This window comes from Chiloscyllium punctatum, chromosome 20, assembly GCF_047496795.1.
Source record: "Chiloscyllium punctatum isolate Juve2018m chromosome 20, sChiPun1.3, whole genome shotgun sequence".
Classification (NCBI taxonomy): Eukaryota; Metazoa; Chordata; class Chondrichthyes; order Orectolobiformes; family Hemiscylliidae; genus Chiloscyllium; species Chiloscyllium punctatum.
The window spans coordinates 86,268,519-86,283,744 of NC_092758.1; the positions used below are offsets into that span (position 1 = coordinate 86,268,519).

Here is a 15,226-nt window from a genome sequence, read left to right on the forward strand (position 1 = left end):
AATATCTGGTCAACATAGACGAGTTGGACCAAAGGGTCTGTTTCCCTGCTGTATATCTCAAAGACTAAGTTGTACCAGAACTGGGGCAAGAGGATTCAACTATCATAAAATATATTTTTTCTCTGGAAAGGACAAGATTCTCATGTGATGTATGACAGGAGAATAGGTGGCCAGGCAACAGTGTAATTTTCCTCTTGAAACAAGGCAGGAGTCTCTCCCCAGCAGATGGCGCTGTTGTCTGTTGATTTGCTCACAATCAAAAACAAGTGATATACAATCCCTGTATAAAGGCAGGATGGCAGCATTTTAAAAAAAGCTGCTTGAAACGAGACAAGGAAGTCAAAGCTTACTCACGTTCAGGCAAGGGAAAGCAGGATGCAAGTTCATTTCAAGTGTGGCATGGTGACTGAGTGGTTAGCACTGCTGTCTCACAATGCTAAGGACCTGGGGTTTAATTCCAGTCTCGGGTGACTGTGTAGAGTTTGTATGTACTCCCTGTGTCTGTGTGGGATTCCTCTCACAGTCCAACGGTGTGCAAGTTAGGTGGACTGGCCATGCTAAATTGCCCATAGTGTGCAGGCTAGGTGGATTAACCATGGGAAATGCAGGGTTATGGGGTGGATATGGGTGAGATACTCTTTGAAGGGGTGGTGTGAACTCAATGGGCTGAATAGCCTGTTTCCACTATTATAGGGATTCTATCCTACAGTCAGAGTCAGAGAGCACGGAAACAGACCCTTCAGTCCATGCCGAACATAATCCCAAATGAACCTAGTCCCACCTGTCTGCACTTGGCTCATATCTCTCCAAACTTTTCCCATTCCTGTATTTATCCGTATCTTTTAAGTGTTGTAACTGTACCTGCATACACCACTACCTCTGGAAGTTCATTCCACACTTGAACCCTCTGTGTAAAAAGCTAATGCCCCCCCATGACTTTTTAAAATCTTTCTCTTCTCACCTTAAAAATGTACCCACTAAGTTTGAAATCCCGCCACCCTAGGGAAAATACACCTGCCATGCACCTTATCTATACCCCCTCATGGGGTATAAATTTCTACAAGGTCACCTCTCAAACTCCTACGCTCCAGTGAAAAAAATGTCCCAGCCTTTTCAGCCTCTCATTGCAACTCAAGCCCTCCATACCCAACAACTTCCTGGTAAATCTTTCTGAACCCTCTCCAGCTCCGTAATATCCTTCCTACAACAGGGAGACCAGAACTGGACTCAGCTTTAACCGAGAGTTTATCCAAAACAATGTGATTATGTTAGTGTTCCACGCCACAATGGAAAAGTTGTCTGACTGCACCTTCCGTAGTGGGTCTGTAACACTTACCTGTAGTTAGGACAGAGGTGCCGGGTTTCCTGGTCACACAGCGGCCCTGTCCACCCAGGATGGCAATCACAGGTGATGCTGGACTGGTCGAGCGAGTGGCACACGCCGTGTTTGCAGACGTTGCAGGACCTGCATCCCGGAGAGACGCCCAGGGGCATCTGGGCCAAGCTCCTGAAGTCCTGCAGCTCGTTGTTGATGCGCACATCGTGAATGCAGCCGTGGAAGCCATTGAGGCTGCGGTCAGGTCCCTGGCGGAGTGCTGCCATCCCCGAGACTGGGGGGATGCCTTTAACGACAAACAATGGGCACGGCTTTTAACAAGAGAGGTGGTTGGTGGTCACTGTCTGAACCACGTCGACCTTAGGACACTGGCTGACATTCTCAACTTTGAACCAGAAGATTGGAGTTGCAGCCCAAGATTTCAATGCAGTATTGAGGGAGTTTTTAAAAACTTCATTCACGGGATGAGGACATCGCTGGCCAAGCCAGCAACTACTGCCCATCCCTAATTGCCCAGAGGGCAGTTAAGAGTCAACCACATTGCTGTGGGTCATGTAGGCTAGACTGGGTAAGGATGGCAGATTCCTTCCCTAAAGGACATTAGTGAGCCAGATGGGTTTTTCCATATAATTGACAACAGTCATTATCAGACTCTTCATTCCAGATTTTACTGAGCTCAAATTACACCCATCTGCTGTGGCAGGATTCAATCATGGGTACCCAGAACGTTACCTGGGTCTCTGGATTAATAGTCTGGCGATAGTACCATTGCCTCCCTCATCACCGGCAGAGGTGCATTTTACAGATGAAATTATGAAGAGACTCACAAACTTATAAGTGGATTTATTCATCAAAATGCATGTTGTCTCTGGTACCTAGCCGATATACAGCAAACTTTTTATTAACCGGCACTCTATTGAGCCAGGTATGTGCCAGTTTATCAGATATTCCACATAATCAAGGGGTATGCATAAACGTCATAAACCCTGACAAAGCAAAGCTTCAAGACATTAACATCCCTCAGAAAACCTATTGTAACAATATCAACATACCTCAATGTAAAAACTGACAGTACTAGAAATGTAATGCAGGGGGTATACACATCACCGTTATACAGAGGAACCTCGCTATCCGACATTTAATTATCCCAATATCGGATTATCCAACAAGATCGCAAGGTCTTGATGCTTGGCTAAACTATGTTATCCGGCATTCGATTATCTGGAATTCGATTAATTGAGTGAAATACTCCCCGCCCGTATCCTTCTGGAATGAAGAGTCTGATAATGACTGTTGTCAATTATATGGAAAAACCCATCTGGCTCACTAATGTCCTTTAGGGAAGGAATCTGCCATCCTTACCCAGTCTAGCCTACATGACCCACAGCAATGTGGTTGACTCTTAACTGTGAATCGAGGTTCCTCTGTACGCTATTTACAGATCGCGGTATTTGAGTTATATCATTTTTGCCAGTTTATCAAGAGTGCTAGGTAATGAGGCAGCCGGCTAAAACAAAGTTCGCTGTCTGTCCTTTCTGATGTGGAGGTGCTGGTGTTGGACTGGGGTAGACAAAGTCATACATCACACAAAACCCAGTTATAGTCCAATAGGACTTTACAGCATCAAATGACCTGTTTGTTGCATTCCCACAGCGATCTCTGTCGAAAGTGGCCGAAAAGTGCTCATAAACGGAGTGTGTGAATAAAAAATAGATTTATTTCTTGAACGTGCAGTTCAACTTGGACAGGCAATAACTGGGCCTTCTGAAAATATGGATTGGACAATGTTGCATTTAAAGTTAATCAAAATTGTGCAGACAGAAAACAGAGGGCAATTGCACTAACGATAACCAATATACACTAAAACTATACATGACAGGCTCTTGTCACACGTGAACAAGCTCTGTTCAGCTACACTTACTAAAAAATCCACTCCTTGGATGTGGGTAAATCTGACCAGGCCAGCAGTTATTGTCCAGAGGGCAGATGACAGTTAACCACATACTGTGGGTCTGGAGTCACATGTTGGTCAGAATGACAGATTTTCTTCCCTCAAGGACATTAGTGAACCAGATGGGTTTTCCTGACAATGGATTCATGGTCATCATTAGACTCTCTTAATTCCAAATGTTAATTGAATTTAAATTCCACCATCTGCCATGGTCTTTGGATTAACAATACCACTAGGCCATTACCTCCCCAATTCTTAGAATCATAGAATCCCAACAATGTGGAATTGGCCCATTTGGCCTAACAACTCCACACTGGCCCTCCAAAGAGTTACCCACCCTTACCCAAATCCCCTACCCTATTACTTTACATTTACCCCTGACTTATGCACATAACTTGCACAATTTGGCATGGCCAATCCACCCTAACCTGCACACCTTTGGATTGTGGGAGGAAACCGGAGCACCCGGAGGAAACGCACACAGACACGGGGAGAATGTACAAACTCCACACAATCGAACCCGGCTCCCTGGCACTGTGAGGCAGCAGTGCTAACCACTGAGCTACCGTGCCACCCCGAACTGGATGGCTATATGCTCGATACTGGCCATTTCCTGAATCAGTGCCACCTCCAGACTGAGGCAACGTGTGGTGAAAAAGGCCAAAACAAAATGACAATGGAGAACTGAGAAAAATAGAGAGGGCAACAGCAATCAGGGCAGCCTGTTCCTACGTTACAGATTGTGTGTGAAGGTTGATAGAAGTGGCTGAGAATTAAATTTACAAACAGCACACTGTACATATGAACATACAAATCAGCAGGAGTAGGCCATCAGCTCCATGAATCTGTTCCACTGTTCAATACGACATGATTGATCCAATTGTAACCCCAAATCTATCGTCCCATCTATCTTTGATAACCTTTCAACTCCTGATTTGACAAGGATCTACTACCACTGCTTTAAAAACGCTCCATGACTCGACTTCCATCTCCTTTTCGGGAAGGGGATTCCAAAGGCTCATAGAGAAAATAAACCTCGCCTAATCCTGGTTTTAATGGATGACCCCGTTTTCTTAAACAGTAATCCTTAGCTCGAGGCTTTCCCAGTGGAAGAGGCACCTCTCCAGGTCCAATCTGTCAAGATCCTGCAGGATTTTGTGTGTTTCAATCAAATCACCTCTTCTTCCTCTCAATTCCAGCAGGTACACATCTAATTATAACAAGAGGAATTGAGTATAAGAGCAAAGAGGTCCTTCTGCAGCTGTAAAGGGTGCTGGTGAGACCACACCTGGAGTATTGTGTGCAGTTTTAGTCTCCAAATTTGAGGAAGGACATTCTGGCTATTGAGGGAGTGCAGCGTATGTTCACAAGGTCAATTTCCGGAACGGTGGAACTATCATATGTTGAAAGATTGGAGCGACTGAGCTTGTATACCCTTGAGTTTAGAAGGATGAGAGGGGATCTGATTGAGTTGTATAAGATTATTAAAGGATTGGGCACTTTGGAGGCAGGAAGTGTGTTTCCGCTGATGGGTGAGTCCAGAACCAGAGGACACAGTTTAAAAATAAGGGGTAGGCCAATTAGAACAGAGTTGAGGAGAAACATCTTCACCCAGAGAGCGGTGGGTGTATGGAATGCTCTGCCCCAGAAGGTAGTGGAGGCCAAATCTCTGAATACTTTCAAGAAAGAGATGGGTGGAGCTCTTAAAGACAGTGGAGTTGAGGGTTATGGGGATAAGGCAAGAACAGGATACTGATTGTGGATGATCAGCCATAATCATAATGAATGGTGGTGCTGGCTCGAAGGGCTGAATGGCCTACTCCTGCACCTAGTGTCTATTGTCTATAACACAATCTGCCCATTCCTTGTGTCAGTCTGGTGAAGTTTCGCTCAGCTTCAACCTCCCTTGAATCAGGTTACCAATATTGTGCAATGTACTACTGAATCAGTCTCACCAGTGCCCTGCATGATTGAGGCAACTTCTCTGCTTTTGCATCCAGCTCCCCCAGCAATAAACGATGACAGTCTGTTACTTTTCCTTCCTTGCAGTAGTTTCGTACTAAGGTTTTGCAATGGCAGGCGCAAGGACACCCAGGACATTGTGCATCCTCCGGGCTCTGCAACCACACCATCACCTGGAAACCTCAGGCAAAACCGTTTTGGAACAGAAGGTGGAGAAAACAATGAGCAATGAAGGACAATATGTGGTGCAGCAAACGGAATGCATTGAGCAGCTGATGGGATTGTGCTGAGCGGCTCATGGGATTGCATTGAGCAGCTGAAGGGAAAGCAAGCCCTCACTTGTTGGAACTGCATAGCACTCACCCGTATTGTCTGGAGTAGAAGCTGGCATCTTTGACCATCTGGGAAACAATAACAACTGTGTGCGCTGAAGTTAATCTGATGCTACTAGGTAGCACTACCTACCTAGTGCTTGTTCGGAAGGAGAGAGGAGAGAGACCCACCTTCCATTGGGTCCATGATCATGGTGAGAGTTAGCTGGTGAAGGGAATGACAGGAGCACAGACCCAACAGCTCTTTTTGTATAATCCCAAAGGGATGTGTGCATCACTGGCTCAGCCAGTATTTATTGCCCATTCCTAATTGCCCAGAGTCAATTGTGGGTCTGGAGTCATGTGTAAGCCAGACCAGGTAAGGATGGCAGTTTCCTTCCCTAGATGACATCAGTGAACCAGATGGGTTTTCCAAGCAATTGGCATCGGTTTCATGGTCATCTTTGGACTCATAATTCTAGACGTTTAATTGAATCTAAATTCCACCATCTGCCTTGGAGTTCCCCAGATAATTACTGGATAGAATAGTTAAGGGATAATACCACTGGGCCATTGACTCTCCACTTCAATGCAATGTTAAAGCACTCAATGACATCACATGAATAGCCAAGGTCAGCAAGTTCATCTTCAAAGCTCAAAGTTAAAAATCACACAACACCAGGTTATAGTCCAACAGGTTTAATTGGAAGCACCAGCTTTCGGAGTGACGCTCCTTCATCAGGTGATAATGGAGGATGCAATTCTAAGGCACAGAATTTACAGCAAAAGTTTACAGTGTGATGTAACTGAAATTATACATTGAAAAATACCTGGATTGTCTGTTGAGTCTTTCATCTGTTCGAATACCATGATAGTTTCACTTCTTTCATGTGTAAATCATAAAACCTTTTTTTTAAAGTTGCGTTCTCAGATTAGCTGTAACAATGGGTGTTAGCTAGACAATATTGTTACAGCTAACCTGAGAACGCAACTTTTAAAAAAAAGGTTTTGTGATTTACACATGAAAGAAGTGAAACTATCATGGTATTCGAACAGATGAAAGACTCAACAGACAATCCAGGTATTTTTCAACGGATAATTTCAGTTACATCACACTGTAAACTTTTGCTGTAAATTCTGTGCCTTAGAATTGCATCCTCCATTATCACCTGATGAAGGAGCGTCACTCCGAAAGCTGGTGCTTCCAATTAAACCTGTTGGACTATAACCTGGTGTTGTGTGATTTTTAACTTTGTACACCCTAGTCCAACACCGGCATCTTCAAATTCCAAGGTCAAATCCTACTCTAACTTCCCCACCAGCCACTGCTTCCATACCAGCAACCATTTACAAAGAATTTCTAGAATTTCAGACTTGTATTTATATCCTTTACTTCATCCTGACACACCTGGCAACCACTCTCCTACAGTTTGCAAACACTATATATTCCTGCATCATAGGGAAATCCTCCTGCCTGCTCTGTTTATGTGTCTTCTGAAATGGGATTCTTTCTTTGAACAGTGAGCTTTGGTGAGCCCTGTAATGACTGAACTTCAAGCTGTGCAATTCCACTTTAACATATAAATGCAAAGCAAACTGCTTGCAACAAGAAGTTCATTCATAACCAAAGCTCCCCATCAGAGCGAGCGGAATGACTGGCAGTAGCAGTTCACTCATCTGCTGCCCGTTTCTCTGTTGGAGATGGAGAAAGTGACGAACGAACCCACCTCCAATATACAGCGGGGAGTTCAGGCTCAGAGTCGGCTGTTTTTGTAGCTTCCCCAAGCTCCTGGGAGTTCCTTTGTCCACAACCAGGCTCAGCGACTGGTTCATCATCATCAACTCGACGGTGTGGAATTGTCCGTCGTTGATTGTCTCCACACTGAAAGGGAATGAAAAGATGTCAGCCACAGGAAAACTGACAGGGTATTGAATGTGAAATAAAAGGGATTGACTAAGCACGCGACTACAAACAGACATTATCTGGCCATTACTACGCTGTTGTTTGTGCAAACTGCTAATTGCATATTAGCTGTCGTGTTTTTCACAGCAACTACACCTGCAAAATATTTTCAGTTCTGAGGAAGGGTCAATGGCTTCGAAACGTTAACTGTGATTTCTCCCCACGGATGCTGCCGGACCTGCTGAGCTTTTCCAGCAATTTCTGTTTTTGTTTCTGATTTACAGCATCCCCAGTTCCAAAATATTTCATTGACTGGAAGTAAAATCCCGAGGTTAGAGAAGTTGTTATTGAGTTGCTTCATTCCACTGCACATGTTGGTCAGGATAGAATAGCGCAAGAGGAATTTATGACAGCAGTGGGCTGTCTGATTTCAGTCTTCCCCCATGGTAGCTATATCACACCATTTTACAATGAAACACTACTCAATATGATGACCAAAGAGCCTCTGTGACAGCAATGGTGTGGTGTCTGAGAGAATTAATCCTGCCTGTTGGAGGCAGCAGACAGGCTGAAAGGATTAAACTCCAGAGCTGGGAATGGCATCATAAGTGACAAGAGACAGGTGACTGGTTCAGGATATTTCGTTACTGCAAATTGCAGAAGTGTCTCTCTTTGAGGTTAGAGTCAGTTCAACAGTGTATACAGACACAAACTTGTCAAAGGTCAGGATACTCCCTTCCATGAACAATGTTGCACGAGAGCGGGACCACAAAGTGCAAATAATCAGTTCACGTTCCATATGAGAAACGCACAGCTGAAACAACACTCTCTGAAATGAAAAAGTTCTGTACGATTGCACGACACTGTTTTTATTTCCTTTCAGGCTCCTCACAATACTATGTATAATGGTCTGATGCAGACAATATATAGTCAATTGCAAGGAGTTGGGCAAGTTTTAAAAGCCAGACGGTACCACTTCCTAAGTGTTGGCAGCGATTTGACCACAACTAAGGTGACAACATGAAGACATGAATGGCAGCAATGTTTTTGATGACATTTTGCATGTGACAGCTGTTGTATGTTTTGGAATGAAAACCATGACCAGCCCAGGGTTGGGTTAGCTTGCTGCAGCCAAGTGAGGGAAGACTCTTGTCTTAAACAAGATGTAGTTTATTGCATGACGGCATCAGGCATGAGTTACTCAGATAGATATCATTCCTAAAATTGTGAGGAGAGTGAGTCTTTACTCTGCATGGTGGCTCAGGGGTTAGCACTACTGCCTCACAGCGCCAGGGACCTGGGTTTGATTCCACCCTCGGGCGACTGTTTGTATGGAGTTTGTATGTTCTCCACGTGTTTGTGTCAGTTTCCTCCAGTTTCCTCCCACAATCCTATGATGTGCAGGTTACATGGATTGGCCATGGGAAATTGCCAGTAGTGTCCAGGGAAGTGCAGGTTAGGTGGATTAGCCATGTGGAAATGCAGGGTATTAGAATAGAGTGGTGGGTTTGGGTGGGATGCTTTTCAGTGGGTCAGTGGGGACCCAATAGGTCGAATGGCCTGCTTCCATCTGTACCGATCGGAAGCTGCCTTGCTTTTCCCTCAGCACAGTCCATATCCCATTTACTCCAGCAGAGTACACAACAGGGTTCTAGGAAGGGTCACTTGACCTGAAACGTTAACTCTGATTTCTCACCATGGATGCTGCCAAATCTGCTGAGTGTTTCCAGGAATTTCCGTCTTTGTACCCTACACAACAGCATTGGTCCAAAAGTGTCTATCAGCAAACAATGTAGGATGGACAACTGGTGAGCATTGATACTACTGACTGTCTGAGGTTCAACTGGCTGCTGGGCATCAGGCAATCTGCTGGTCAGCTTGTTGTGATTTCGCTCTTTGTTCAGAGTGTGGAAGCTGCCTTTCTTCAATAAGGAGTCCTTTAGAAAGGAAGTGGGTGGAACTGCTCATACCCCAGCTCCTTTACAGGGAAATCACAGGATGGATTTCATTAACCAGCTCCGCCACAGCAGGGTTTCACTTAACACGAGAACACATCAGACGGAACTTGAAGATTGATAAGCTTTTCCAATTCTGGACCAGAGACACCTTCTCTGATGTCCTTACCCCCAACCTCCACACACCAGGCCTTGTTACCACATGGTCTGCTGTTGCACACAACCCATTGTTAGCCACGGATAGTTCCCATTAGTAGCTATGGGCTACTTCTAGGTCTGATCATTATCCAGCAGGCCAGGCAACATCCATGGAGAGAGATGAAGCGAACATTGCAAGTCCAGATGACTCTTCATCAGAGCTGATGTGCTTCAACTCTGACGAAGAGTCATCTAGACTCGAAATGTGTGCCTGCTCTTCCTCCATAGATGCTGCCTGACCTGCCGTGATCGCCAGTACTTTTTGTTTCCAGTATGGATTGCACCATCTGCAGTGATTTGCTCCTGATCATTATCTACTCCTTTGTCTGTCCAACTATTTCTCTCTCTTTGGGCTCTATGTCCACCTTTCGTTTACTCCTTACCCCCTCCCCCCACCCTATTTTCTGCATAAAAACCCAACATTTTCGTAGCTAGTTCTGAGGAAGGATCACAGGACCTGAAATGTTAACTTGATTCCTCTCCACCGATGCTGCCAGATTTGCTGAGCTCTTCCAGCAATTTCTGTTTTTGTTTCTGTGCTGACCTCTTTGACATAACTCCTGAAATGTGCTCCATCTTTCCAAACTATTTCACAAAACTCTACTCTGAGACAGAACACCAGTGGAGCAAGGTAAACTGGTAAAGGTATAAGACTGAACTTTGTTGAAAGGCTCCAGTTTGATATTTCATAATTTTAGATAAACAATTTATCTTTCCAGTAAAGAATTTAAGGGTTCTGGCTGCATATTAAAAGATAGTACAAAAAGGTCTATTAATGATAAATTTGTGTATTAAAACCAGAGACCAATTTGTTTATTTCACAACTAATGCAATGAGAGGCAATTATCTCAACTCTCACCCTGGTTCAATAGCCAGGGTAGGGGGGTCCTTGAAAACAGTGGCAGATGTCCTGATTACATATGTCCTTAATAGATATGAGAAGAGATTGTACAAACTTGGTTTGTTTTCAATTGAACGTCGAAGAATGAGGGACAACCTGATAGAAGTTTACAAAATTATGAGAGGCATGTATAGTCAAGAGTCTTTTTCCTAGGGTAGAAATGTCAATTACTAGCAGCTATAGAGTGAAGGTAAAAGCAGGTAAGTTTAAAAGAGATGCGAGAAGCAAGTTTATTTTTACACAGAGGGTGGTAAGTGCCTGGAATTCGCTGCCAGATGATGGGGTGCAGTCAGACACAATAGCAATGTTGACAGTTATATGAATAGGCAGGGAATTGAGGGATATGCAGAATGTAGAGGCAAAATGTTTTTAATTGCGAAAGGCATGTGTCAGCATAGTCTTGGTGGGCTGAAGGGCCTGTTCCTGTGCTGTATGTCCCTTGTTCTTTAAACACATGCCTTTATCTACATTCTTCAATCTCTCAAATATTGATGGGAATGAAGCCATTGGGTAAGCTATGTGAGAAAGATACCATATCCAGATCATACTTTGCGGAGGGTGTTGGCCCTATGACAGTACCATTGGGTTAAGCTGTTGGATGCCATGGAGGGCTGATGGACCCATTAATGTAAGATGCATAGGCCGTAGTCATAGACATGTACAGCATGGAAAAAGACCCTTCGGTCCAACTCGTCCATGCCGACCAGATATCCTAAACTGAGCTAGTCCTATTTGCCAGCATTTGGCCCAAATTCCTCTAAACCTTCCATGAGACACTTTTGAAAGCAGAGTCCAAACTTGCAATACCCAGTAAGACATCTGCTGGAGTTTTCTAGCTTAGCTTCAGCTCTGTGCTTCGTGAGACTGCAGGGTGATGGCATTGTAGTCTTTGTGCAGATGTGACAGGAAAGTCAGCAATATTAACCAAGGTCCATCAAGAAAACTCAGAGAGAGGTCAGTATCGCTGTCGAAATATATGGCAAAGAAATGTAGGGGTGGGTTGGGGAGGTAGCCTCACACCGTTTTGTGAATTATTAGTCACAAAACACAGTGCACAGATTGGACAATGGGGAATTGAATTTTAAACAAAGGAGTGAGAGTGTAGGGAATGGGTCCAGCAGTTAAAGCAGCAATGGTAGGTGAACTGCTTGCAGTTTTTCAACAATGCTAACAAGCAAGTCACAGAATCCCTTCAGTGTGGAAGCAGGCCATTCAGCCCATCGAGTCCACACTGACTCTCCAAAGACCGTCCTGTCCAGAGCCAGCCCTCTACCGTATCACTCTGCATTTCCCATGGCTCATCTGCTTGATCGAGACATCTCTCGACACGAGTAGCAATTTAGCATGGATAATCCATCCTAAACCCTACATTGTGGGAGGAAACCTACACAGAGACAGGGAGAGTGTGCAAACGCCTCAATAACAGTCATCCGAGGCTGGAATCGAACCCAGGACCCTGGCACTGTGGGGCAGCAGTGCTAAACACCATGCCACCCCACAGAATGGGGCAGGAGCCTTCATTAAATTATTGTTCTCTCCCCATGGTGAGCACTGAGAGTGAGTTATGGAAGCACAGTTTTGTTTGGCTTTTACTCTCTGGGTGATCATTAAAGCAACACTCATTTTTGGATATGGACACTGCCAGCACATTACCACTTACTGCACATTGCTGGGTGCTCTTGAGGATTCTTCCTGTGGGCTGTGTGACAAAGGGACTCACACAATGCAGTGCAAGTTCGAAGAGCATGTCCCAGCAACAATGAAAGAACAGTCATCTCAGTTCTGAGCCTTCTGCGAGGGAAGGTTAGAGGCGATACACTCTAATGGAGGGGTAGGGGGAATGTTAAAAGTTTGGGAAGTGCTGTCAAAAAGTCCTGGGGAGTGGCAACAGTACAGCTGTATGTGAAACGAAGCAGTTAACAGTCTTTCATGACTGGCATCATCTCACCGAATGCTTCAATGCTAATTTGAGAGATTGAAGGCGACAGGGTGTATAAAGCCACCATGTTCTGTTCTGATCACTGGAGGGTTATGAACTTTCAGCTGTCACACAGAGTTGCCGTACTCCTGACTACATGAGATAATGTATGCCAGTGACCGGCGCTGCTGGACACGAGAGGCTATGGGAAACAGATCCGAAACTTTTAATACCCAGTGAGAAGATACAGCCTCAGGGAGCTAAAGTATTCTAGCTCAATTGCAGCACTCTGCTGTTTGTCTGCAGTGATATTTATGAGCAGTGCACAGATGTGGGAGGTAGAACAAGTGGAAAGACAGCCAAGTTAACCACTATATTAAAAAAACACACAGGAGGTCTTTGAGAAGTCAACATCTCCTTGTCAAAATGATCCTTAAAAAAAAGAACCAGAGAGAGACAGAGAGAGAAATGCAAGGATTGCTTGAAATACAACATCCTTTTTTCAAAAAAACATGAGAATTCTTACTGAAGTTCCTCCTTTCTTAAGGCACAGAATATTAATTCCCACGGGCAGCTTAAAGGTTCCTCTGTCTTGTTTAGATGGAATGCCTTGTAGGAACTGATGATAAATCTCCGTGTTCTCAGACAGACAGAGACAGTGGCTTGGCACTGGATGAAGGGGAGTCAACCAATAGTTTGTGTCTTTATTTCATGGCGTTCACCCTGACATAATGACAGCTACGGGCGCCAAACTGTGTATCCTGCTCAGTTAAGCAGCTAAACCTGCTGTTTAAACCTTTCCAGCGACTGACTTTTCACAGAACATGCAGCTAAATTAGATCCAACACCCACAAACCAATTGGATTAAATAAAAATGATTGTTTCCCGGAAAGCTGTGGCTTTGTGTTTGTACTTTCTTGCTTTTCAGATGTAACAAGCTACCACTCTAGGTGAGTTTTCTAATATTAAAAGGTAATATGAAAATTAATATTAGAATATTAAAAATAGCCTTGGCCTATAACAATGGTAATTTATAGTTAAGCATCTGACTTCATGGCACGGTGGTTCAATGGCTAACACTGCTGCCTCACAGCACCAGGGACCCGTGTTCAATCCCACCCTTGGGTGTCTGTGTGGAGTTTGTACAGTCTCACTGTGCCTGTATTGGGTTGCTCTGGTTTCCTTCCATTGTCCGAAGACATGTAGGTTAGGTGGCCTGGCTGTGCCAAATTGTCCACAGTGTGCAGGCTAGGTAGATTAGCCATGGGAATGCAGGGTTATGGGGGTGGGATGCAATTTAGAGGGTTGGTGTGGACTTGATGGGCCAAATGGCCTGCTTCCACACTGTAGAGATTCTAGTCTCTGATTTACATTTGCTGAGATTGCCGATTTTCACCTATGTAATATCGTCTGCTTTTCCCGGTCTTTGCTCACCTGCCTTTGAACCCTCATTTACACTTCCATTACCTCTAGATTTAGCTATTTCAACAGACTCTGAGCTGCATGATCTCTCTCACTCTGAGACAGAGGTCATTCACAACTCTGCTGCCCATAACATATTTCACACCAAGTTCTGACCTCCTGTTGTTCATTGACCAGTGCTGACTGCCAGTAAAGCAATGTCTTCATTTCAAACTTCACATCCGTGTTTCCAAATTGTTCTGTGCCCTCACCCCTCCCAGTCTCTGTAAACCTCCTTCCATACTCAAACCCTCAGAGATATCAGTGTTCCTCTAATTCTGTCCTCTTGACCATGCCCCAATTTTAATTGCTTCAACATTGGTGCTGTACCTTCAGTTGTCTGGGTCCCAAACTCTGGAACTCCCTCCTCATGCATCTTCGACCCTTGCATTTTCACCTTTAGGACATTCACTAAAACCTTTCTCCAGGCTCTTTGTCATCTGACCTAATGCCTCATTCTGTGGCTCAGTGATGTTTATTGAACAACCTTTCTATGCAGTGTCATGAGATACTTTATTGTGTTCAAAGTGCAAAAGCACAAGTCATTGTAGCATTGCAGTAAGTCGTACCAACGGGGGGAGGGTGGCACTGTGGCTCAGTGGTTAGCACTGCAGCCTCATAGTGCCAGGGACCCAGGTTCAATTCCCGCCTCGGGCAACTGTCTGTGTGGAGTTTGCACATTCTCCCCGTGTCTGGGTGGGTTTCCTCCGAGTGCGCCGGTTTCCTCCCCCAGTCCAAAGATGTGCAGGTTAGGGTGGATTGGTGATGCTAAATTGCCCGTAGTGTTAGATGCATTAGTCAGGGCTAAATGTAGGGGAATGGGTCTGGGTGGGTTGCTCTTCGGAGGGTCGGTGTGGACTTGTTGGGCTGAAGGGCCTGTTTCCACACTGTAGGGAATCTAATCTAATCTAATACTCAGTTGGTTCTGAGTGAATTCATCACAAAAGGCAATCGCTAGGATGTTTCAGGACCATCCTCGCCAGTGCTGTCCTCCAAATTCATTGATGTTCACTGCCTGGGCTCGGACATGAACAGTGAAGCCATAGAGAACTGACAGGTCTCTCCCATGGGATCATTCTCTTCACCACTGTCTTTGTCGGAGTTGTCAAAGGGGAGAAAGAAAGGGGCAGAAAAGGCATTTGGGAGATTTCTGTCTCCTTTCCTCCATTGGATTACCAGTGCTCAATGTAAAGATAAAAGTAATTCTTCAGGGCTATCAGCAGCTTACTTTTAGACAGCCATCACTTTTTATACAGCACTGTCAAGTCATTTTGTGGGATCTCACTGTGTCACCATCATGTGACATTGCCGAGCTATTTTTTAATAAAAT

The 15,226-nt window shown here is 44.7% G+C and overlaps 1 protein-coding gene across 2 annotated transcripts in view; it reads right to left on the reverse strand.

Moving 5' to 3' along the window:
* Positions 1 to 15,226, reverse strand: part of LOC140492241 (slit homolog 3 protein-like) — a 670,939-nt gene that overhangs the window by 9,849 nt on the left and 645,864 nt on the right. For both annotated transcript variants that reach the window (XM_072591156.1, XM_072591157.1), the window contains 2 exons: positions 7,288 to 7,442; positions 1,337 to 1,622 (listed from right to left, as the gene is read on the reverse strand). In XM_072591156.1, the coding sequence (XP_072447257.1) occupies positions 1,337 to 1,622; positions 7,288 to 7,442 (441 nt within the window). The remainder of the gene's footprint in view (positions 1 to 1,336; positions 1,623 to 7,287; positions 7,443 to 15,226) is intronic.